General features: G+C 33.9%; 1 protein-coding gene across 2 annotated transcripts in view; it reads right to left on the bottom strand.

Annotated features, from left to right (window-relative positions):
- Positions 1 to 377: 377 nt before the first annotated feature.
- SLC12A2 (solute carrier family 12 member 2) overlaps positions 378 to 27,280 on the bottom strand; it is a 103,096-nt gene continuing 76,193 nt past the window's right edge. The window contains 10 exon segments of one of the 2 annotated variants that reach the window (NM_001261785.1): positions 1,712 to 3,527; positions 5,137 to 5,204; positions 5,479 to 5,614; positions 7,021 to 7,107; positions 8,961 to 9,072; positions 10,894 to 11,016; positions 12,453 to 12,500; positions 14,891 to 15,016; positions 17,776 to 17,855; positions 21,784 to 21,890. In NM_001261785.1, the coding sequence (NP_001248714.1) occupies positions 3,392 to 3,527; positions 5,137 to 5,204; positions 5,479 to 5,614; positions 7,021 to 7,107; positions 8,961 to 9,072; positions 10,894 to 11,016; positions 12,453 to 12,500; positions 14,891 to 15,016; positions 17,776 to 17,855; positions 21,784 to 21,890 (1,023 nt within the window). In that variant the 3' untranslated portion in view covers positions 1,712 to 3,391. 2 annotated transcript variants of the gene reach the window in all.

The raw sequence follows: 27,280 nt of genomic DNA, 5'->3' as shown, positions 1-27,280 counted from the left end.
TCTAAATGAGCTTAGATAAAAATCTTTGGAAGGAAAGAATCAGATGATATTCAGGGATTATGAATCGATTTTAATCTTCTAGTTTCCTCATTGACAAATGAGAGATTTGGCCCAAAGATAAAGCAGAATTAGAAAAGCCAGGTCACTTAAAAAAAAACCCATAATGAGCTGCAGCTCAGATGGTTCAGTCATACTGTAAGTATTAACAGTGATTACTGCAAAGGTTTAGGAATAGTGAATGACTTTTCCAGGGCATGAATATTAAGGTAAAAGCTATTTTAAAAATTCAGAAATGAATGAAGCAATAGTTATCTAAATGACACAAAACCACAAAGCTGGCAAAAACTTATAGATAAAATATAAGAATGGACATTAAATAGGTTGAATGAATCCACTTCCTTTATTGCAGTAACCTCTGTACAAAGCAGCAACTGCAATACTCAAGGTTAAAACATTAGAAAAGCATTTGTGTGACAGTTATAGTACAGTATTATCAAAATATTACATTTTCAAACTTAGCAGATAATCATCCACCAGAGCTCAAATCTTTAAATTATTTCCATAGTCTTAAAAAATATGTAATGTCAGAATGCATATAAAAAGAATGTAAAAGGAAACCTAAAATACAAATGGAATAATGTAACAAATAAATAGTTGATTTCAGTAACTGTTAATCATCAGCTTAACACCACCATTCTCTTTAAACTCACTGAATTCTTATTTATAGGAATAATGAACTGTCAAATGCCATGGCATAATTATTTATCTCCAAGCTATCACCAATGATTAGAACTAAAAAAATTTCGCACAAAAATCAAAATTCAGCATAAATAAAGCTATTTTTAGCTTCAACACTAGCTAGCATCTCTAAAAATTGCTGAAATAAGTACTATAGCAATCTTGCAAATTTTCGACCTGATGTCTAGTGTTAAGTGAAAGTAATGCATTTTTTTAAGTGAAAAGCTTCTTACATTATTTCACAGACAGTATTACCCACCCCACATTATGAATATTTAGATACATTTTATGTACTTTATACACACATGTATGACGCATGACATTTGGTTCCTGTAGTACAGATCACAATGTTGTTTTCCTGAATGGGAAAAACTTAAAAAAGAAGTAAGTGTACCTGTGCACATTTCAAGATAGCAGCACTCAGTCCATGCCCTATTATCCATTTTTAAAGTTCACACGTTATTGTTTATTGAATAATATAATATTTCTACTGTCTTTACCCCCAAACAAACATTGCAAAACCTGCAATGGAACAATGCTGTGAGTTAAAATGTAGAATTTTCTCTTAAGAAAATCAGTTACTTCATTTTCTTAATATTCTGAATTCAAGTTATCAGATCTCTATACCTAGCTCATACTCATGCAGCAAAAATGCTGCACACCACTGAAAATAACGTTATAGATGTCTATCAAGATTCATGAAAACCAGCCGGGCGCAGTGGCTCATGCCTGTAATCCCAGCACTCTGGGAGGCCGAGGCGGGCAGATCACAAGGTCAAGAGATAGAGACCATCCTAGTCAATAATGTGAAACCCCGTCTCTACTCAAAATACAAAAATTAGCTGGGCATGGTGGCGTGCACCTGTAGTCCCAGCTACTAGGGAGGCTAAGGCAGGAGCATTGCTTGAACTGGAGAGGCGGAGGTTGCAGTGAGCTCAGATCACGTTACTGCATTCCACATGGCAACAGAGCGAGACTCCGTCTCAAAAAAAAAAAAAAAAGATTCATGAAAACCTGCATAAATTTTCCACCACAGAAACTTTTATCAATTGACCCACTTAACAGTACTTTAGGCGAAGTATTCTCCATTTTTGAACTGGAAAATTGTGTGAAATTACAGCATGCCCTTCAAATGATCACCTTTGTTCTCTATGAAACCTGTATCTGTTAATCTGATTTTGAACTTGTTTACTTAAACAAACAAAAGTTTCCCTAATGAATCTTGATCACTTTAAAATGCAAAATACCAGCAACATAAATTTCATTATATATACACATATGCATCTGTGTATGCATATACATATATACACACACACATACAAATATGTAGATATCCCTTGAAATGTTTTCAGGAAATCCTTCCTTGAATTATAAATGAAAAACTTCACATTAATAATTTTATATAAAGCTTTTAGTAACATATGCACTGTCAAAATTGTACTAGTAGACTATGATGTCAAAACAGACATTTCAAAAGCACAAACTGGCAGTTCTTCTTAACACAAAAGTTTTAAAGTATTAAGAATGGATTAAATTTTAATGTTCAGAATAATCTGTTCAAACCTGAGTGTATTAAGACTAAGTGTACTTGACAACTGAATAATGAATGAAGCCTAAAAACATTTCTCTAAGAAACCAGTGGTCCATTTAACCATTTGATGAAACATTATTTTAATGACTTATAAAGGATAGTACAGTATACTGAAATTCCACTTAAATATTGAAATATTCTATTAAATGACATTGCTTTGTCTAAATTCCCTCCATAAAATCTGTTAGCATTTCTTAAAAGTCCCTCAGATTTGAGGGAAATTCTAAATTAGGACAGTTTTCTCTCCAAATAAATATAAATGATCTTGAGTATTTTTGTTTAAAGAATGATGTTTTTAAGCATGAAATAGAGAAGTATGGGATGAATCTTTAATCTTCCCTAAGGTTTCAAGAAATAGTAATATAGTAATAATAGCCAATCAGAGGGGTTAAAAAGGCATTTGGGGGGCTTTTTTTCCTAGCTCTGTATTAACATATACTCATATAAACCGTACCATGGGGTCACTTTTTGGTTACCATTTCCCCTTCCCCATTTTTCATTAACCTGCCCTAATTCTCACCTTTAATATCTAACAGATACCTTTATAAAATTAACAAAACACATACAGTACTCAACACTAAATGGTCAATGGAAGAAGACAAGCAGTGTTCATTTTGTTTTAAAGTGGAAGAGACTAGAAATAAAAACAACAGTTGAAGGCAAAGTTTGACATTCTATAAATTTATAAAAGAGGATATATGGATGAAATTTGGTTAATTTCAGAAGGCACCTCAAGGCTAAAGGCTTTTTGTACTTCTTTCATCAATCAAAAAGTTAACACACTTTTATTGCTATTCAAGTAGCAAAGGAAAACTACTCTCACAAACTTCAGTTCAACAGAGAAGAATCACCATTCATTAAGATTGAGATATGGAATTGACTAAAACCGAAGTCTCCATACACATATCAATGGAGCAACTTTCCTGTGTGCTTTCAAATTAATGAAATCATGAAAGAAAAGTCACTATTCGCCATTGTGATGTTAATGTGTCATTGAAGATTTCAGTTACTACACTAGGCACTGAAGTACCATTCTGGAGGGCTGTCCACTGTATAGAACATTTACGAGTAGAAGGTAAGGACACTCTGATGATTCCCACGAACTAGGAGGATTGGTGGTAGGTCCTTAGATAGAGCTTCTAACCATGCCATGTAGAGAGCACTGGACACAGCACCTTTTCGTGCAACTGGGAGACTCCTGGTATCAAAAAGAGAAAAAAAACCTGAGCAATGCATTGACAGAATAAAATGTAGCAAAAATTATAAATTAGATTACAATAAGTTACTATAAATTACTATAATTACAGAATATTTCTGAGTGCAGGAGAATTCTGCATATAGAATAACAACCACAGTTGTGTTGCTTAGCGATAGCGACTCATTTCTTAGAACTTATATTATTGCCAGGCAATTTTGCCCTCATGAAAACATCATAGGAGTACTTACACAAACCAAGACAGTATAGCCTACTACACATCTAGGCTATATGACACTTGCTCCTAGGCTACAAACCTGTGCAGTATGTTACTGTAGTGAATACCATAGGCAACTGTAACACGATGGTAAGCATTTGCATAGCTAAATATAGAAAAGATACAGTAAAAATATGGTTTTTTTGTTTTTGTTTTTAAGAGAGATGGGTCTTAATACATTGTCCAGGCTGGACTCAAAACTTCAGGTCTCAAGCAATCCTCCCACCTCAGTCTCCCAAGTAGCTGAGACTACAGGTGCACACCATCGTGCCCAGCTTAACATATGGTATTACAATCTTATGGTACCACCATCGTACACGTGTATATAAAAGACTATAATCTTTCAACAAAGATTTTTAAGAATTTGTTCATAAGAACAGTAAATACTTCTATAAACCACAGTCTCTCTGAGATATAACATTAAACCCTAGATTTCCCCTTCTTTAATAAGAATAGAATTCTTTTAGGTGAAAGGTATGTTTACTATCCAAATTTAGAAAACAGAAGCTATATATGGATAAATGCAATTTTTATCTTCTTATCTCAGTTTTAATTTCTATTTATGGATGGTGGTAGCAGTGACCAGCTGCTTTGTAAGTTTTTCTCTAAATTTCTGTGTTTTAGTGTCTTTTCCATTACAGGTATTTATCATCAGCAAAACTTGAAACTTTCTGATTTATTAAATGCTTGTTGTTAAACTAACAATCTTTTGATAGTTTTTTTCATTATTTGGCTTTTTTTGTGGGGGAGAGGCCTGAGCTTTCCTATCTAAGGACACATGTTCCAGAACTGAGAAAATGTGGGTTCAAAGAATATCTAGCTAGCCTAGTTCAGTAGAGGAAGAGCCAAAGCAGGCATTTACATCTGTATTTAACTCAAGGACAATGTGTCGGTATGTAAAATTTGTGTGTGGAAAACATAAGAATGGGAATCCAGACAGGAATCACTATTGAAGTTTAATCTGCCAAATAACATTTTTTGGGTTATTTTCAAGAGGTAGCTGTCTGGGGTCCAAATTTTAACGTAGGACCCTCCTATCCACACATACTTAATGGCTATGCTGTAGTGTTTACAAAGATAAGGAATTTTGAAAAGGTGAGAAGTGTAAACAAAAGGTTCCAATTACGATAAAAAAATTACTTGGGATTCATATAAGCTTAAGGTTAGTCTTTCTCCATATGCTTAAAGCATAGTATATTTTTACAAGTTTGTTTTTTCCTCCTTACAACAACTAAGTCAATATGGGTGTTATATAGATATGTAGCTGGAACAGAAATTAATTCAAAGCATATTATCAGAAATTAGCAAGAAAATCTTTATAAAGATATTACTTACATGACAATAATATTAGCTGTGCTTGAATGTTCCTTTAATAATTCATTTAACCTGATCTGCCGGTAGGTCTGAAATGAAACAGGACAAAGTCATTCCTAGACCATTTGGAAATAAGAATTTAGCATGGTTCATAAAACTATAAGGAGACAAAAAGAAATGGAAATGAATTTTAGTGTAATAAAAATCTTTTTTTTTTTAAATGCTTTCTGCTAACCTCAAATAAATCTATTTTAGAGTTCATTTATACAATTGACCCCTCCTATATCAAATTTGAAGTTCTTGGTTTTCATGTCTTTTATTATATAAAAAATCAATGAAAATAAAGCAGAAGTGAAAGAATACCTTGGTCTTATAAAGTTCAAGCTCATTATCTGTTATTCGCCATGGTTCATCTTCTTTCATTTTATCTGCAATATCTTGCTCTTTATCATCTTCATGAAGTCTGTATGGCTCAATCATTTCCTCAAAAGCTATAATACTTTAAAAAACAAAGAATTCTCACAACTAATCTTATTTTAAGTTACATAACAGAAAGATCTTAAATATTAAACTATAACTTGCAAAGTTAGTGCCTCTCATTTATTATGCTCCTCTCCATACCCCAACCATAATAATCACTTTGGCAATTTATTTCAAAAACAGCAATTTCTAGTCTCTCAAACTGATGAGAAAATTAGAACCCATATGGACAATACAGATTGTGCATCCCTAATCTGAAATCCAAACTGCTTCAAAATCTAAAACTTTCTAAGCACCAATATGATGTCTAATGGAAATGCTCAGTGAAACATTTTGAATTTCTGATTTTTGGATTAGGGATTCTAAACCAGCATGTATAATGAAAATGTTTCAAAATTTAAAAAAAAAATCTGAAATCTGAAACACTTTTGGTTGACCCCAAGCATTTGGGATAAGGAATCTCCAACCTGTAATAAAATTGCATTTTTAACTGCTAAAGCTGATCTCCCTGTATCTACCCCTCCTCCCCTTATGGCCATTTTCTCTCAACCTAAATATATTTTACCATAGTAGCCAAAATGATCCCTTTGAGCAATAAGTCAAATTGTGTTACTACTCTGCTCTAAAACACCCAAAGGCTTTCCCAGTTATCAATGAATAAAAGTAGTGTAAAAAAATGTACTAGAACATTTTGAAGGGGAAAAGGGCAGACACTAAAAATTTAAGGAAATGAAAAATTAATTTCTACATCCATATACTTACCAATAAAATAACATGAATGGCATTCTAATCCTCTATGAACATGAAAAACGTATTTTTCAGTATCAAATCTAGTATGAAGCACCCAGTACACAGTTTTACAATAAAAGCAATCTCACTTACAAATTTTACCTTACTATTTCCTATCTAAAAGGAATTCTTTATATCAGCTTTGTATTGATTCAACATTAATCTAAGAATTAACATTATATCAGGTAAAATAAATACAAATATCATTATAACAACCTGTATATACCATTTTAAGGTGGAATATTCCAAAGTCTTTCCTAGAAGAACTCTGAATGCAACTATTGTAGGCAAATGTTTAGATTTTCCTATTTTAGCAATAAAACAAAACAGTGGAAAGTAATAGGTATGTAGAGCAGGGACTGAGTGGTTATAACGACTGCAGGCAGGGGCAATGGAAATGAACCACCTTTCAGAAATCACATGTAAAGCTGTAATTTAAATCGTCTCTGAATATTGAAAACTCTTTAGACTTTCTTTAATATCTGATATATGCATACCAACTATCAATGCTAGATTTTTAAAATATTGACTTCACATGTAACTAACAGCAGGAAAATAAATCTCTGGTTTTAATTAAGTTGAATCTGTCTGAGTAGGCCATCTATAAAAGGATCAGAAACTTGTAGAGTAACTTACTTTTCTTTCTTTGGTTTGGTATTGATATCTCCTAGGACCATAATGTCAGAAAAGTCTATTCGGAACTTGCTAAGCAAAGTAGCCATCCTACAACAAAAATAAATAGAATTAAGATACAAGTATTTTCATTCTATATTGGGCTGAATCCATATATCTGAAAAGCATAATTTATAGAAAAAGTCAGTCTATCATGTGCTAAACAATGTCCATTTGAATTAATTCACACCATTCATTCACAAAGCAGACTTAAATTCACTGAGTACTTTACTTTCTGAGTAATCAATCACTGAGTATTTTATTTTCTCTGTATCTCTCCTTAGTACTGAGTAATGGACAAAGAGACATTAATAATTAAATTTAAATGGCAGCTAATGTTTCTTAAGTTTAGTCAAACTATATTGATAAGTACATAAATTTCAATAAAAACTAGTAGACAAATATTTATTTTTGGATTATTCTTCCATCCAAGAAGAATGCTTATCTCAGGGCCCAAATATGACCTGTGGGCCATACTGAAGATATAGTTGATGGCAGATTAAGTTCATAGCATTTTGGGGGAGGAGGGAACTGGAACAGGACATAGAAAAGGAGCATCAACAAGCCTGATTTTTCAGTAAATACCTTTCTGAAGGCATAGCTGGCAATGAAACATTGGTGGCAACAATAGAACAGTTGAAGTGCACATATATACAAAAAAAATGCAATTTTATTTGTAATGAAAATGTTTTTAAATTGAGATATGAGAAAAAAGATTTGCTACAGGTTTGATTATTAAATTTATTATTAGCATTTATTGCATAATTCACTATTTGAAATGAATAAACACCTAGTTGAATTCCAGGACCTATCAATTAAGTGCCTACTATAAAACATGCTAAACATAACAGGGCCCACAAAACTTAAATAAGAAAATAAATGTAATACCTGCCAGAATGTGATGAGTGGTAGGTATAAAGTACATTGTGATTCTGGAAAGAAACATAACAACTAGATCTGGGGGTAAGGCGGGGGAAACAGGAAAGGCACTATGGAGAACTGAGCTAGGTTTTAAAGAGTGCAGTATTTAAAGAGATAAAAGGAGAGGCAAGTGAAGAGCTATTTACAGTAGAGAGATGAGAGTAGGCAAAGGAGTAAAAGCCTGAAGTCACATGCATGCTTAGAGCATATGGAAAAGTGTACTGAAGTATAAGGCATACTGGGGGAAACAGAAGAACAGAAAGGGAATGAGAGGACAGACTGTCAAGGGCCTTGACTGCTACATTATAACAATTAGATTTTCTATGGCAGGTAGCAGGAAAGTCGTGAAAGTATTTTGGGTAGAGGAATTATATGGTCAAAACTCTGCTTTCTGAAAAATAAAACTGGGTTTCAATGCTTCTAAATACCCATGTCTTTGATCCATAATGTGTACAATATACACATTAATTAGGTTGAAGATTATGCACATTATGTAGTCTGTACAATATACATCTTACAGGTCAAAGACAAAACGAGTACTTACAGAGCAGGAGAGAAATACTGAAACAAGAACTATAATTGTGACAGTATATTCGGAAAGAATCGGATGAATGACAATGGCATCCTGCATTTTGTTGTCTAGAGTCTACAACAAAATGTATCCCATATACAAATAGGTAATGTTTGTACACTTTCTCCCCTGATTAAAAGAAAAATGTTGCTTAGCACTTTAAAGTTACAAGTATTTAAGAAGGACATTCTAAAATGCTAATATGTTAAAAAAAAATTACATCTAAGTAAAATTAAGTATCTACTAGTTAAACATGAAGACTACAAGGTTATATTCAAAATTTTTAACTTCAGTAAAGAACAAAGCAAGATAACAGACATTTTCTGGATTGTCTAATTTTTATCCTATCAAATTTATACCATAGCAATGAAGTGCTACTAGATGCATGCCCTTCAATGTGAAATAAACTTACGCTCTCCGGTCATGGTCTATTCTGTTTATTTTTCCACCAATGAATACTCTGATCTTACAATCTTTCCATTTTTTCTTGGTAGTCAGAAGGTAAGGTATCAATAAGGTCAAACCTGAATTATAAAAATATAATGAATCATTTACTAAATGCTAATTTCTTAATCAGGAACATCAATTTAGCCTCGAAAAACATGTCTACTACAACACCATATAAAACAAAAATATTATTTCTGTCCTTCCTTGATAATTCAGTCAAAAAGCCATTAGCAGACCTGAGAAAGAAAGGACTCCTAATGGAGTCTGATCCCATTCAAGGAAGGTAGCCAAATGGGATAGTGTATTTATTGACCTTAGCAGGAGCCATGTTTAACAATGAAGTTAGAAATATGAAAAGGTAGAAGCTGGACTGAAATTGGTTTTTGATCTCCATTTATATCTCCACACACACATATACAAGGAGTTCCTGGCTCTGTCCATCGAGAAGGCCTGGGAGCAGTGACACTCTAGTAGACACAAGCATATCCAATGCCCTGATCTTTGTTACTAAACACTGTTATTCAGTAAAAGGAACCAGCATTCCTTGGATAAAGGGTTACTTTCACGGCTATGAAGAGAAAAGTGTAAAACAATAAAACTGAGCCTGGAACATCTTCTTGTGTTGGAAAATAACTCAAAAGAATGACTGGGACATGATAAATGGAAAGAAATCAGCCTAAGGAGGACTGTGCTGGCGAAATATGGGACAATTGGAACATCAAAACAAACGAAAGTAACAAATTATATTCTGGCATAGTTTGGATATCAGCCCCTACTGAAATCTCATAGTGAACTGTAATTAATCCCCAGTGCTGGAGGTGGAGCTTAGTGAGAGGTGTTTGGATCATGGGGGTTGGTCCCTCAAGGTTTGGTGCTTGTCTTTGTGATAGTTCTCATGAGATCGGGACATTTAAAAGTGTGTGGCATCTCTGTCTCCTGTGTCTCTCTCACTCCTGCTTTCATCATGTGTTGTGCCTGTTCCTGCTTTGCCTTCTGCTGTAAGTAAAAGCTCCCTGAGGCTTCTCCAGAAGCTGAGTGATGTCAGGACCATGCTTGTGTGGCCTGCAGAATCGTCAGCAAATTAAACCTCTTTTCTTTACAAACTACCCAGTCTCAGGTATTTCTTCAAAGCAACACAAGAACAGTCTAACACATATCCTACTGAATATCAATAAAATAGGAATTGATGAGTCCACACTGACAGAAATAAAGAGAAAGCTCTTCCTTACAATAAAATGACAACTAATAAATGAGGAAGAAACGATGGAACAGGAACATCATCATTTGGCAACCACAACAATAACAACAATAAACATCAATGGATGCTAAAGATAGTGGCGAAGGCTGCAAGAATAGTGTATTTACATAGTCTCAGAGTAATTCCTCTGTGCCATCCCCAATACCTGTAATTATAAATGTGGGGGGGGGGGGAGGATAACTTTTCAGTGAATAAACGTGGTAAAAACCATATATTACTCAATGGTTAATTTCATCAGTGACGGGACAAATCAACATCCTGTGCCACCTGATGAGATGTAGACAGAAGAGCACAGCATCACTTCTGTAATATTTCTGCCAAAGATAGACAACCTAAAAACTAATTAAATAAAACATAAAAATAGCCCTTCAAATTGGGTGACAGTCAACAAAACAGTTCATAATATTAAAAGTTAAGGTCATGAAGCTCAAGGAAATACTACTGAACAACCTCCGCATTAGGGATACTGAAAAGACCAAACTGCTAAATGCTGTGCCTGATTCTGAAATGAATCCTTTTGCTTTTGGGAATGCTGGCAAAATTTGAATGGGGTCCACGGGTAAAGAGTGCCTGCCATTTCTTACTATTTTCACAATTTTACTAAATTTAAAATCATTTTTTAAAAAATTAACAACCTTACCTCCATCATCAAAAAGCCACCAGACATCAATAGTATTCTTTCCTTGTTTTTTCTGAAACTGTGTACTAGCTTCAAGAAGCTTTTGGTCAGCTACATTTAAAGGCACAATAGGGCCTTTGGATTCTACAGGATTAAGCAAAAAATAAAATGTAAGCAAAGTAAATATTAAAGTCCCTTTTGCTGAATTCCTATCGTTTCCTGATTTTTTTATATTCAGATGTTTATACTACAGACAATTCAGACAACTGTATATGGCATCTACCATAAGCTTTCAGTTGTTTATAATAAAAGTTTACTTTATAAATGGCTAGAGAGAAATAACTCTTTACAATAGCTAAACCAATCCAAATTATCTGCCTAATTACTAATATTTTCAAGCATTCTGAATGAATGTAAGAGAATCATAAATAACAGTCAAAAAATTATACTGAGCTGCTAGATTTTGTGTTTTGAAAAGCTGTTTTAGTCAAACTGGACAAATCAAGTTTATATCTGTTCTGTGAAACTATTTCTTTGGTAATCTGGTATCTCAATAATTTAAAGCTCACAACTTTTTAAAAGACAAAGTTGTTATCTGTAATAAAAATGAAAGATGGGAGTTGAAGACATACTAACACATTCTTACAATGATCACAGTGAAACCTTAGTCTAAAGAAAGACTTCTAATTTTTACCTATGTTTTGTCCCCAATAGGTGGAACCCAATTCTAAAGCCATATAACCACCGCATCTTTCTCTGAACCACAGAAAGATGGTGGGAGCTCCTTGGAAGGGCACCCATCTGCTGCAGGCCTGAGAACAGTACACCAAGGAGTTCCCATTTATATTCCCAGGAGTTAAAACAAAACAAAATGAAACAAAAAACAGCATTGATTCCGTGAGCAAGCAAATGACTACCATGAAACTCCTACACCAAAATTTTAAAAGCAAAAATCCATATGAGGACATCTGATTACTTCTGCAGAATGTCACTTTTCATGCTGCTGTGATATATGCAAACATGACAAATGATTTTGCACGATGAAATAATATGGCTACCAAACCACACTGCTCCATAACTCTCACCTCTATCTCCTTCTCATAAAATTCATGTATGTTGACATGACTGTGTATCTCCCAAACGCAGCACGACTGTGAGAAATATTGTAATTTTTGAAATGAAAAATACATTAGTATCAAAATTGAGGACTTGGCTGGGTACAACTGATGGTAAAGAATGCAAGTGACACTGCAAATAAAACCTGTTTCAGTGTCCCTACTTATCATCTAAACCATGCAGTTTAAATTAAAAAAAAAATTAATACCGGCTGTCTGGGTCTGAATATTTCAGAAATGCTACGATGATTGAAAAGAATTTGTCTGTGATATAACTCCATTTCCTGGGAAGGCTTACCTCTTTAGACTAATAATACTTTTTCTAATCTGCATTCACAGAACTGTAACATTACCTCACCATGAAAATAAAAACCAAGGTTAAAAAAAAAAGAAGGGAATAAGGCTGGAGTTAAAGAGTTTACAGTATGAAAAAGGGATTAAAATAAAATGATGAAAAATGCCTGCCTTTTTTCAACAGTGGTTGAGTTGCAGTCTTGCCATCCTCTTCCTCAACTAGATTATGTTTAAAAAACACAAAAATATGTTAATTGCCTTTATATTAATAAAATAATAAAAATGCAACTAGAGCACATTTATAAACAAAATATAGTAGGAAGCAACAGTCCACTGAAAAATAAGACTGAAGATTAATATTTTCTGCACTGAGTGCTGAAGCTTCTAAAAAGCACACATATTTGAGACCCCTCCCCTACAGGATGACTAACACCTCTAATTTCTGTAAAATTATTTTTTAAATTTCAGCGTATTTTTAAAATTTTTACACTTTCATACTTGAGAAGATATTGAACTGTGGCTTATAAAGTATAAATGACATTAAACATTGATATTGCAGATAATAAATTTTAAACATGCCACTGCATCACTGTGCAAATAACTGAAGAGCAATTTTAGAAACATTTAATGGATATTTGTTGTTTGTAAAAAATTAATCACCACTTGAAATATTAAGAAATTTGATCAGAGAAAGAAGTATTTTTGCTTTATATAAAACGCCAGGTTATACAGCAGTGATTTTTCTCAAATATATAAATGTATATGTGTATGTATATATGTGTGCATATATTTATCCATTTATATTTAAAAATATCTACAAATATTTTTCTGGCATTAAAAATTTTCCTAATCTCATTCTGTTCCCTTAATATAAGCTTGTATTAAAATATTTGTTTACGGCATATAAAACTCCGGACTTAGGAGAGTATACTGCAATGGGCTCTGGAGTTAGACTGCAAGATTGCAATCTTCCCTCTACTCATTTTACTAGCTGAGTGAGCTTTCGTTACTGAACTTGCTTTTCTAAAGAGGTGTTAGTACCTACCTCTTAAGCTTGTTATACTAATGCAAGTATTAATGCACTGAGCTCTGGGCCTGGCAGAAAGTATTTAAAGGGTGTTCTTTACGACTCTTTGCATGATGTATGCTTCAATAACCAAGACAAACACAGCTAAATACTGTAGATTTATAATAACTACACAGTAATGTCTCTAATTCTGAAGACTTTAAAATGTATAAACTTTTCTATAATATCTATGCTGCTGACTTTGAGAATAACTGACAGAAAATAAACACAAAGCAAACGCTAATTTCTTAAACTTGTAATGGAAAAAGAATCAACTATATTTAATTTTATAGCATTCAATATTGTTCTTATAAAGCAGATATTTAATGGCATTTGTCTTTGATAATAAAAATTATAAATATAACTATGGATATGCTGCATTTGTTTAAAAGAGCTCAGAAATGTCAAGGAAATCTTGACATTTAACAATTATAAAGTAAGTTAAAGGCATTTAGATTTTTACAATAAAAAGGTAAGTAGAAATGTACTGACCCACTTTCCTGTTCTATAAAAATAATGATTTCATAAGATTGTAACATATATTAATTAGCTAATATATGGGTAACATCCACTATAATGTGGGTGCATGGAGTAGATGCTTGATATGTATTACTTCTTACCCTCCCATTAAACTTCACCTATTAATTCCCAACAGATTCTGTAGAAAAAGAATGTTTGAAGCAAAAGAAAAAAACAAAAAAGAGGAAATGAAAGAATGTATACTGCAAACTAAAATAAATGCTGGAATATAAGAACAGTTATCAGAATCAGTTTATAGAATTTTGAGGAAAAACAAAATAAATTATAATCAAGCCAGCATAGAACCGAAAAGGAAAATGGGTGTGAACTAAACTTTACTAATACTCTAAGCCAACAAGGTAAATAAGAAGGAAAGAAATAAAAAGCAACATTACTGCTTCTAAACAATATAGAAGAGATAAACTGCACAAAGACATGATTGGTCCAAGGTTGTAATTTCAGAAAAAGAATGGGAAATACTTTGCAGGAATCAAAAGTATGTTATAGTCTGATGATTTACAGCGCAGATTTTTTTCTTGTTGCGTGTCAGCTAGGAATAGGACAGATGGAGATACTAGACCGAACAGAGGTAGGAGAGTGAGGGTGGGAGAGTAAGATTTGGAAGTCATCCTTCTTTTCTTCTCAAACATGACACACAGATTTGTGGATGAAATTATGTGAAAGTTTCATGAGTTTGTTACTTTAAAATTACCATGTTCTTTCCAAATTTAGATTTAACCTATGCTTCAAATTAAAATGTTTTATTTAAAGCAACTATAAATAAAAACACAGAGGCCATATTAGTAAATATCTGGCATGGTTTCTGTCTGATGATCTACTCTAGTACCTTACACAGCTAGTCATTTTGTAGCCATTTTTGAAAGCCATAAATTCTACCTGACCAGCAAGAAATGACCAGTACAAGTTTGAGAACAGGTTATTTTTATAAGATATATAATTAAAAATATTTCTCCCAAATTAAAACATTACTATTAATAAGACTTACTGTTTGAATGAAAATTACCTTTGTGTGTAACCGGTTTTTCACTGAGTGGTTTGGAAGTATCTAAATCGGATTTTTTACTATACTCCACACTTACTACCACATCCTTGGTGCCAGGTGATTTCTCTTGTGATGACAGTAATTCTTCTGTAGACACAAAATTATTTAAAATAGTATCTAAGTCATATTTTAACTGTTAAATAAGGCATTATGGTTTAGTAATAAAACTATTATGAAAAAATAAGTTTGTTATAAATGCCTTCTTATTTAAACAACTGTGATAATCTGTTTGAAATGACTATTTATTTAAATACGTAAACCACAACTAGGTTATAGGTTGAATATTCTGATCTGAAAATCTGAAACTTTTTACATACCTAACATGATGCTCAAAGGAAATGCTCAATGGAGCATTTCAGATTTTGGATTTCTGAACCAGAGATGCTCAAATGGTAAGTACCATGTAATGCAAACATTCCAAAATCAACCTCCTCCCTCCAAATTCTGAAACCCTTCACGTTCCAAGCATTTTGGATACAGATACATAAACTGTATTTGAATTACGAGCTAGAGAATTAGTAATGAGTACAATTCATAGAACAGTAGAATCTGGTAGACAGTAATACATAGTATGTCAATCAATTCTGCTCTCAAAATCAGTTACATAAAAAATGTAAAATGTAACAACTGTCCATAGATATGTAAGATGACAGACAATACTGAAAAATTATACCCACTACTATAAAACCAAGACCACTGAATACAGTCTTCCTAAGTTCATGGTAAAGGAAAGTTCATGGTACTTTCCTTTAAAAGTAGTTTTTCTTCATTTTCTCTTTTTGTCAGAGTTAGTAAAGATTTAACTTCCACCATACAAATATGTATCACAAAGACAAATATAAAACTGATAGTATGTCCATAATCCTCATCATTTATTTGTGTAAATGAAGAGAAACAAAAGAAACTACATGCCAGCACTATGCTAAGAGCTCACAGGCCTTAATCTCCTTTTTAATCTTAACAACCAACCTGTAAGGTAAATACATTTTAACAGATAAGGAAACTGAGGCTTGGAAGTCACCAAATTTGCCTAGGCTACAAAACATCTAACAGAAAAGGCTGAGATTTTTAAAGCAGATTTGCCTGACTCCAATGCCTATGCCCTTAATTCTATGCCCAAATTCCTGTTTTAAAACTTAACGATGAATAATAAGGTATTCAAAAACATTTCACAATGATTATAAATACATGAAAATACTTTTTAAAAGTTTCAATCACATTCAAACTTCAGTAAATGATAGAACTATATAATTTATTCATCAAACTGTGATATGTGAAAGGGAACACTACTATTTATGTTGAGTTAACAGGTATAAGGCACTCTAAACCTCAATTCTGGTAGAGCAAGAAGTAATTGAATAATTTGCCAAACCTACTCCAGATTGCTGAAAATGCATATTTGGTTACATGGATAAAGACCTCAAAGTGTTTCAAAACTGCAGACTGCCCTTAAAGGGGTAAAGAGAGGGAAGATTAAAACAATTTAAATACAGAAGCAGATACTTCTTAAGTATTTAGGCTTAGGGGTAATATGTTATATATGTAAATTTTCTTAAGCTTATAATTTCTTAAACTACCAGAAAATCTTCACAGAATATAAAAATCTTCACAGTTGGTTTTTTTTTTTTCCTGCTTTGTTTTGTTTTGAGACAGAGTCTTGCTCTTGTCGCCCAGGCTGGGGTGCAATGGAGCAATCTTGGCTCACTGTAGCCTCTGCCTCCTGGGTTCAAGCAATTCTCTGCCTCTGCTTCCCGAACATCTGGAATTACAAGCATGCCTGGCTAATTTTTGAATTTTTAGTAGAGACGTGGCTTCACCATGCTGGTCAGGCTGGTCTCAAACTTCTGATCTCTGGTCATCCACTCACCTCGACCTCCCAACATGCTGGGATTACAGGCATAGGCCATGGTGCCTGGCCATAGTTTTTATAAAGTTGGCAAAAGCAGTAATTATACCTTACTTAGGCTTTAATCTTCACTTCCAAAAATGCTTTAAAAGTTACACACTATATTATTTACACACTATTCCTGACATGTCAAAATTATACAGTAATGATGGGAGACAAGAAAAGTACATAGAAAGGGGGAACACATAGGGAGATGTCTGTAGTGACAGAACAGTTCTGTATCTTTATTGCAATGGTGGTTACACAAATGAACACATAGTAAGTGGCACACAACTACACAATCACACACAAGAGTTGTAAAACTGCTGAAATATGAAAAAGGTCCGTGGATTGTTCCAATGTCAATTTCCTGGCTTGGATACAGTACCTTAGGATAAGGCAAGATATTACCATTGGGGGAAACTAGATGAAGGGTACAGAGGACCTCTCTACTATTTTTTTGCAACTTCTTGTGAATCTATAAATATTTTTAAATTAAAAAATGATTTTTAAAAAAACATTCATTAGGTCTGCTGAAGATAGAAAACATTATGACAAAGTTTAGGCTTCTACTATCAATATGACTGTACAAAGCATAGTTTTATAAATATGAAAATGTCTAATGATTTAGTGGTCATTTAAAAATTTTTCCTCAGGCTATTTTACTTATGTCTTTAAAAAACCTGGCCAACAGACAAACCTAACTAATGTCTGCTTCTCTTAAGCTTATCCTTTGGATTGAATTTTATTCTCTCCAGTAATAATCACTAACCATCATCCAGGTTGGTACAAAGAGAAAACACAAACTTTAGTGGAGTCAAACAGATGTGATCTTAAAATGCCATATAATAAGTCCATGACACATAATTATTAAAAGTAATGAAGAGTTCGTGAGAATATAATTTTCTAACAAAGTAGTTTATTTTTTTTAAATAAGAAACTTATTTCAAGCAAAATTTACCTTGTCCTTGAAGATGAGATATATCCAGACCTTCTTTTAGGCGAATAACCACTACTCCATATTGTATGTCAAAGGCATCACTAAAAACAAACAAACAAAAACAACAAAAAAAACACAAAAATTTGTGTTATCCTCTATAAAATAAAGATAATAGTAGATGATCTCTAAAATTACTTTCAGCTTTAAATGTCTGATTTTTAAAACATGCTTTGAAAATCACTAAATCACTTGTTGAGATATGTATGTTAGTTTCAAATCCCACAACATTCTCTTCTGTAATACCCTTGAAAACTACTTTTCAGATCTTTGCAGTACTGACATTATACCTACAGCAGTGGTTTAAAGCAGCAGCAGTATTTTTATCCTTCTGAGTTAAATTATAGAAAAACTACTTTCAGAATCCCGCTATATTTATATTTGGGCTTATACCATTAAAACCAAGAGAAATACATGAAGACACACACACAAAAACCTACATGCTACTGCGAATGATAGCAGGTTCCAGGATATGAAGAAATTCTTTTTGAAAAGACTGAGGGAATTTTAATACAATTTTTAAATTTTTACAAAACTGATTTGAACAGTGGTTCAAAGATTTTACATACATCTGCAAATACATATTTACCTCTCCCTTTTTTTTTTTTTTTTTTTTTTGAGACAGAGTCTCACTCAGTCACCCAGGCTGGAGTGCAGTGGCGTGATCTTGGCTCACTACAACCTCTGCCTCCCGTGTTCAAGCAACTGTTCTGCCTCAGCCTCCCAAGTAGATGGGAGTACAGATGCGTACCACCACGCCCGGCTAATTTTTGTATTTTTAGTAGAAATGGGGTTTCACCACATTGGCCAGATTCCTGACCTCGTGATCCACCTGCCTCATCCTCCCAAAGTGCTGGGATTACAGGCGTGATCCCTTTCATTTTTAAAAACACAATTGAGAGCATTCTATACACACAGAAAATACATTAAAATTTCAAACACAGCTTTAAAACCAGACTTAAACCCTGGAATCTCAGTTATGAGCATAAATCTTCATTTTAATCCAAGTTTTTCTCAAATCTACTGAATTAATTTTAAATTTTGACGCATCATGTTGTTCTCTGATAGTGGTAACAGGTTTAACTTTCATCTTTAATATTTTTCATTGCACAAGTAATAAGTATTCACTGTAGACATATTAAAAATGATATATTAAGATATAGCTGTATGAAATTAAAAAGGCTAAAATCCAATAAAATGGTCAAATTATTAATCTTACTGACAAATGGAAGAATGTGTTCAGGATATAATATATGGTTATAAAAGGTCTCTTGTTTTTAAATCATGGAGAGACAATCTGGCCACATTCCTAAGATGAGCTAACTAAAGTTAAAAAAGTCACTGGAGAAAGAAATTTAACAGGCAATATTAAATAGATGGATATATGATAGATGACACAGACAGGTAGATGCATGGATAGATGGATATGGTTTTTGAGAGAAGCAAAACAGAGTTTAAGGAATTAATTTAAGGAATTAATCTTTCTCAGCTGTATCTTGAAAGATCTCATTAATACTAGAGGACAAAATAACTACAGACATTTGAAAAATTGGTTAATCAATTAAATCAAAATCAATTTCTTTAAAGCTAGGGAATATAGCTCCCCAAGTTTACTGTGGATTAAAACGAATAAATGTTTTTGTTATAAGCTATAAAAATTGATTTGCAGCTTCAGATCTTATATACTACTAATAAAAACAACATATAAAGCATACCTAAATTGCACAAGGTATTTAAAAATCACAGCTAAAACATCAGTGGAAGTGCAACAAGATAAAGAATAAGCAGTGTCACTGCTTTGAAACTGCTATTAATTTACATGGTTCTAAAATCAGAAAGTGGTATTTCACCTATCCTTTAACTGCTGCCTGACGTACAGGAGTCATGTTCAGAGTAATATTCAACGTTCAGAACACTCACTCACTTTAATCCCTAGAAGGTCAGAGTCAGAAAGACCCCTTCCAGTGTTCCATTATGAGTAACTACACCTAATAACGTGACAGGCGTATGAAATAATTTGTAAAAAATGTCACTTTTTCTATTTTTTAGGATAATTACTTCATCTCACTGCTCTTAGGTCTTGAGAGAGAAAAAGCATAGCCCACAGCTCATGGGTTTCATGGCTCATGGACCACATTAATCTTTCTGTCCCTAATCCCTATACATACAGAATACAGAATTAGAAAGCCACAACGAGGTTTTGCTTACAAAAAAGTTAATAAAACCAAAGCTCAACAGTAGTGACAACATGCAACAAATCAGCAGAGTTTTAATTTTACAAAAAGCATTTAACAATTAGTTGGTAAATCTTGTTTACCATATATATTACTAATCCATATAAAGAGATCCTTTAAAAAGTAGAGTATGAGATCCAGCTGTTTCCTCAAAGACTTTTCAAATGTCACTAACAAAACCATCACATGTGAGACAGGCAAATATATGCGGTTATAGCCAAAGATACAACAGGAGTTTCAGCAAGGAAGTGACTCCAGTGAGAAAAAAGGGTGATCAGATCAAAATTCATAGAGAAAATAGGACTTAAACTTTAATCTTAAAGCTACTTTGTAAATAAAAGTGTTTTGTTTGTTTTAAAGGACAATTATAAGAAGTAGACAGTTTTATTTCATCAGTGCTTAGGATGAGAAAAAAAACTCCTCAAATCAAGTATGGCATAGTGGAGAGGGAATGCTTATCTTCAGTATAAACAAGATAAACAGGTTAGGAAAATCTTAGAATAGTAGGAAAACAAGTACTTTTCAAGATTAAGAAGAAAATCTGGCAAAAACAAACAAAAAAAAAGGTTTTATTCTTTTTGTTAAGTAACTCGGTTTCAAAAAGCATGTGGTAGATTACACTCAACAGACACATCCACAAAAATCCACAAACAGAAAACAACCAGAAAGACAAAGTAGCAAAAGAATAAAAAAGAACACACTAGACCAGGGGTCCCCAATCCCCGGGTCATGGACCAGTGGTGGGTGGGGTCATGGACCAGTGGTGGGTGGGGCCTGTTAGGAACTGGGCAGGCTACACAGCAGAAGGTGAGCCATGGGCAGGTGAGCATTACCACCTGAGGTACACCCCCTGTCAGATCAGCAGCGGCACCAGATTCTCAAAGGAGTGCAAACCCTATTATGAACTGCACATGTGAGGAATCTAAGCTGTGCGCTCCTTAGGAAAATTTAGTGCCTGATGATCCTCAATTGTCTCCCATCACCCCCAGATGGGACTATCTAGTTGCAGAAAAACAAGCTCAGGACTCCCACTGAGTCTACATTATGGTGAATAGGTAATAATAAAAGTCCACAATAAATGTAATGCGCTTGAATCATCCTGAAACCACAGCCCCCACCACTACCCATGTCTGTGGAAAATTCGTTTTCCATGAAACTGGTTCCTGGTGCCAGAAAGGTTGGGGACTGCTGCACTAGACAACCCAAAAAATGGAAGTTACAGTGAACTCAAACTTAACTCTTCAAGATGGTAGAAAAACAAAACATGTAAGTACATTTAAATAAAAGAAATGTAAATAACTTAATGAATGAACCAAATGATTAACTGCAAAATTTGTTTGGAAGGGGAACAAGCCTAAACAGGGATAAAATACCCTTCCTCAGCACATTATAATGACATAGTTTAGGAGGTGATGGGTCTAACATTCGGGAACTCTGCTCAGCAACAGCTGTAGGAATAGGAAAAAGTTTACAAACTTAAATGAGAAGCCAGAGTGTATACATATACATACATAGGTATGTGTGTATACATATATGCATGTATGTAAAGAGACATACAAAGATCAATAAAAAATTGTTAATAGATTATCAATTTAAAACCCAGATGATTTGTGTGATTCTTTTCGTTCTTATATTTCCATTAGAAGAGACGTGAGAAACAGGCTCCAAAAATTAGGGCAAGCTTTCAAAATTAACATTTTCTAAATGAACTACATTATTGAATTAAAAAGATACTTACTGAAATAAGTTTATATACATATCCACATCCCTCATATCTGCTTGCAACCAATCTTTCTTAAATCCAAGGACAAGTGTGTTTGGCTTCATACGACCAAGACCAGCAGCCTAAAATATAGGGTCAATATAACTTTACAGATATATTATTTTCAACAAAATATTTTCTGAAGTGATAAAACTGTCCTCCAAATTGACAGCTTCTATAGACACTCTTAGCAAAAATTCTTCAGCATTGCATATATGCATATTATAAATTATATACACTACACTGATATTACTTATAAGTAAACATACACAAAAATATAATTTAAAAATAAAATACTTGAAAAGTTCTAAATGTACATTTTTGTACTTTTATGATCTACCAAAATTTTCGTATTTTTTCTAAGAGAAATAGAATATAATTTTAAAAATTATAATACAGTGGTATTCTCGTTTATATATTTTGATAACAGCCATTAAAAACTACAAACAAAAGTCCAAATGAATGCAGTTCTGAATCACATCAATACTAAAATCTGAATTTGTCCTACCAATCATGCAAAAGTTTTTGCTGACATTTGGCTAATTTCCTTCCTCAGTTGTTCCATCAATTTTTCTTGCAACCTATTCAGGATTTGCAACTCAGTATGTTTAACAATAGGGAATCGGTTTTGGGGTCTCCCTTCAGCCCTTCCTGGATACCAAAATCTGCAAATGCTCAAGTCCCTTATATAAAATGGCATAGTATTTGCATATAACCTACACATATCCCCGCTTATTCTTTAAATCATCTCAAGATTACTCATAATAGCTAATACAATATAGTTATATTGTATTTTAAAATTTGTATTATTTTTATGGTTGTATTATTATTTTTTCAAATAATTTTAAGCCATGGTTGGTTGAATCTGTAGATGTAAACCTGCAGACACAGAGGGCCAAAGTATCCCCCAAAATCTACTCAATCTAAGATTTCTAAACACATCAGAAAATTCTGTTTCCAAGATTGTGTGCACACACGTTTTAGTACTTTATTGTAGAAAAAGAGGAATAAAAAAATTGTCATTTTAACCATTTTTAAATGTACAATTCAATAGTATTATATTCACAATGTTATATAATCAACACTACTATCTAGTTCTAAACATTTTTCATCACCCCAAACAGAAATTCTATAACCATCAAGTAATAATTACCCATCCCCTTCTCCCTCCAACCCTTGGTAATATCTACTTCTGTCTCTATGAATCTGCCTATTCTAGATATTGTATGAGTGAAATAACAGTATACGTCCTTGGCATAATGTCTTCAAGGTTAATTCATGTTGTAGAACTTCGTTCCTTTATATGGCTGAATAATATTTCATATTACATACACACAACACACATACATACACACATACACCACATTTGTTTATCCATTCATCTCTTGGGAGACACTTTTATCTTTTGGCTATTGTGAACAACACCGCAATGAATATTTTTTATCTGTCCCTTTTGTTGCTCATGCTTTTGGTGTCATATCTAAGAATTGACTAACAAATCCAATGCCATGAAGTCTTATTGCTATGTTTTCTTCTAAGAGTTTTATGGGTTTTGCTCTCATGATTCATGTCACTGATTAAATTTTTATATATAGTGTGAGGTCACATAGGATTATTTGTGACATACTTATATCTTTTTTTTTTTTTTTTTTTTGAGACAGAGTCTCGCTCTGTCGCCCAGGCTGGACTGCAGTGGCCGGATCTCAGCTCACTGCAAGCTCCGCCTCCCGGGTTTACACCATTCTCCTGCCTCAGCCTCCTGAGCAGCTGGGACTACAGGCGCCCGCCACCTCGCCCGGCTATTTTTTTTTGTATTTTTTAGTAGAAACGGGGTTTCACTGGGTTAGCCAGGATGGTCTCGATCTCCTGACCTCGTGATCCGCCCGTCTCGGCCTCCCAAAGTGCTGGGATTACAGGCTTGAGCCACCGCGCCCGGCCACTTATATCATTTTTTAAAAAAATTATTTCAAATATTTATCAAGTGTTGACCTGCTACTTGGGATAATTAGGACAGAAGAAATATCCCTAAGTCTGTAAAGCTTACATCTGTTTTCAAAGTGTTCCATCCATGTACAGACTTCTTTCAAGAAGTAAATTTTCCCCCCATTCAATACTGAAAGCACCTTTGACTTGAAGAGGCAGACAAAAATATTCATTTTAGTTTTTTAAAACTATCTTAACCACACAGCATATTTTTAATTGGGGGCGGGGAAGGAATTGGGGAGTAAAAGAAAACCAAGAATATCTTCAGGTTGACAGCTTTTTAAAGAACTAAGCCATAAGATAACCAGTACCTTCTTAATGGTACAAAATACTGTCAGGTCACTCACAGAAATTTGTTACAATCCTGTAATAATTAAAAGGTTTTATTTTTATAAAGTTAACAGTAACATCTTGCTGTACTCTGTGTACTTATATTTTCAATTTTTTTATTGCAATAACTTTCCCTTGAATGACTGAAACTTCATAGGTATCATTCTCATCCCTAAATCCTTTGCAAATTCCAATCAAAGTAGCTATTCAGTCAGAGGTAATGTTTTCAGTGTCCAAATAACAATATGTTTATCAATGGAGTAATTTACTACCGAAAATATGTCTTCTCCAGAACACACTTCTTTACTATGTGATAGGAAAGGAGTTCTTCATGAATTACATAATTGAAACTTATTTAGCAAAATGCAGTCATTTGAAGCTTATTACACTAGTTTCAAACATTCCCACTGTGTTATTTCTTCAAATCTTTAGCAATGTTTTCTGTTCATCTTAAGTCAAAATTTGCTGACAAAAAAAAATGTATTTAGTTTTGCTATTTAAATATGAAGGTTTAAAACTGTGTTGATAATCAGGTGGCTATTGCCTTACAAAAATTTAAAGGGACAAGGAAATTACAAACATACAAAACAAGAAAATTAGCAGTGCTAATGTCCTTTGCTTAAAGAGGTCTTTAAGCAAGCTATTTAGTGATAAGATTGTCTCTTCCTTAAAATAGTGAAGTCTTAGGCTGGGCATGGATGCTCCCGTCTATAATCCAAGCACTGTGAGAGGCTGAGACAGGAGGATTGCTCAAGCTCAGAGTTCAAGACCAGGCTGAGCAACATGGTGAAACCTTATCTCTACAAAAACCAGTCAGGCATGGTAGTGCATGCCTATGGTCCCGGCTACTCAGGAGGCTGAGGTGGAAGGATCACTTGAGCCCAGGAGGTGGAGGCTGCAGTCAGCTATAGCTACTGCACTCCAGCCTGGGAGACAGAGTGAGACTCTGTCTCAAAAAAAAAAAAAAAAAAAAAAAGTTTTGTTGTGGAAGCTGGATACTTACACGCAGGTTTAATGATAAATAGATGCTTAAGATTATAATTAGTAACTAGAAAGATGAGGGGACAGAGAAAAATTGAGGGTAAGTCCAGTAAAACAAATAACATCTAAAAACAGCAGCTCTACAACTACACTAAAAGTCACTGTACAAACAAATTAATGTAAAAAATTTTTTACAAAGGTAATAAACAACTAAAAGACATTTGACACTCTGTGTAACACGATTCCCAACAGTAGAAAGGAAAGAGAAATACTCTCAGCAGCAACTTACACTAAAAATTACAGTTACTAGTTCTACGGAGGCAACCGGCCCCTATTTGTAATGATATTTCATACAGTTCCTCAGACAGCTCTGCTAGAAAGTCAGTCTCCTAAGTATCTTTCTCAAAACAATACTCTTCTATTTATCCTAAAACTTTGCCCCACACTGATATAGTTGTCATGGCCCACTGCAGTAAATATATTAGGCGGATGAGAGTAATTTGGAGGATGAATTCTAGCTCCTGCCAAATTTACAAAAGAATCATTTATACCACTGAGACTTCCTAGAGCAGTGATTCTTAAAGTATAGTCCCTGAACCAAATTAGCAGTATCACCTCAAATTCTCTTGGAAGTGCAAACGCTGGGCCCTCACCCCAGATCTGATTAATTGTGGGGTGGGGTCTAACGATCTGTGTTTTAACAAGTCTACTAGATGATTCTGACGCATGCTGAAGTTTAACAACCACTGCTCTAAAGAAAAATTTTTATTTATTTCCTTCCTAAAATGTATTGCTTCTATAAATTGGTTATCAGAATAAATTCCTATAAATTATATGAAGGAAACAAGATTTACCCACTAGAAATAACCATATGACTCAGTGTAGCATTCTACCTGAAATATTTCAATATTTCACATACAAAAAGGAATAAGTATAAAGTAATAAACACTCATGTATCTACCACCCCATTAAGAAACATCAGAAACACAGTAAAGCCTCCAATGTTCTTCACGTTCTCGTTGCATTTTTACTACGTTATTCTATCATTTAGGAATTCATACATATAAAATTTACTACTTTTTAAAATATTTAAATCTTCATATTGTTCCTATACTTTTTAAAACTTGCTATTTTTCCTAAGCACTGTTTCTGAGGTATATCCATGCTGATAGCTCCCCTTCACCACTGTATAGAATTCTACCATACATCTGTACTGTTTTCATTTCTGTGATTGCTGGTTGTTACTTCCAATTCTTTTTCACTATTACAAATGATGTTGCCATGAAGTTTCTTTTTCTTTTTTTTTTGAGACGCGGTCTCGCTCTGTCACCCAGACTGGAATGCGCTGTCATGATCTTGGCTCACTGCAACCTCTGTCTTGGGGGTTCAAGAGATTCTCTTGCCTCAGCCTCCCAGGTAGCTGAGATTACAGGTGTGTGCCACCACAACTGACTAAGTTTTGTATTTTTAATAGAGACAGGGTTTCACCATGTTGGCCAGGCTGGTCTTGAACTGCTGCCCTCAGGTGATCCACCTGTCTCAGCCTCCCAAAGTGCTGAGATTACAGGAGTGTGCCACTGCGCCCGGCCTGAAGTTTCATATAGCCTTCTTCACATGTGCAAAAGTTCCTGTGAGATGCACACCTAAGAACAGAGCGTCCTAGAATATTCAAACCCAATTTGCAGGACATTCTGCCAGGTTGCTTTCCTATTTTGGACAGCGTTGTTGTCCAATCTACATTACCACAGCACTTCAAAGATGTCCAGTTGCTCTATTTCAGGGGTGTCCAATCTTTTGGCTTCTCTGGGCCACACTGGAATAATTGTCTTGGGCCACACACAGAATACACTAACACTAATGATAGCTGAGGAGCTTAGAAAAAAAAAAATCACAAAAATAGCTCATAATATTTTAAGAAAATTTATGAATTTGGGTTAGGCCACATTCAAAGCCATCCTGGGCCACACGTAGTCCGCAGGTTGAACCAGCCTGCTCTATGCCACTTCTAACACTCTGTATTGGCAGACTTAATTTGGGGTCAGTCTAACGGATATGGAATAAGAGTATATTGTGCTTTTAATTTTTATTTCTGTCATTTAGTTTTCCTCTCTGTTCATATATTTTGCTTTTTTTTTTTTTTTTGTTACTGACATAGTATTGCTGTCTGTATTCTGGACCA

This window comes from Macaca mulatta, chromosome 6 (genome assembly GCF_049350105.2).
Source record: "Macaca mulatta isolate MMU2019108-1 chromosome 6, T2T-MMU8v2.0, whole genome shotgun sequence".
In the NCBI taxonomy this organism is placed as follows: domain Eukaryota; kingdom Metazoa; phylum Chordata; class Mammalia; order Primates; family Cercopithecidae; genus Macaca; species Macaca mulatta.
The sequence above is the reverse complement of the archived record's forward strand: the minus strand, read 5'-3'. Positions and strand labels throughout refer to the sequence as shown.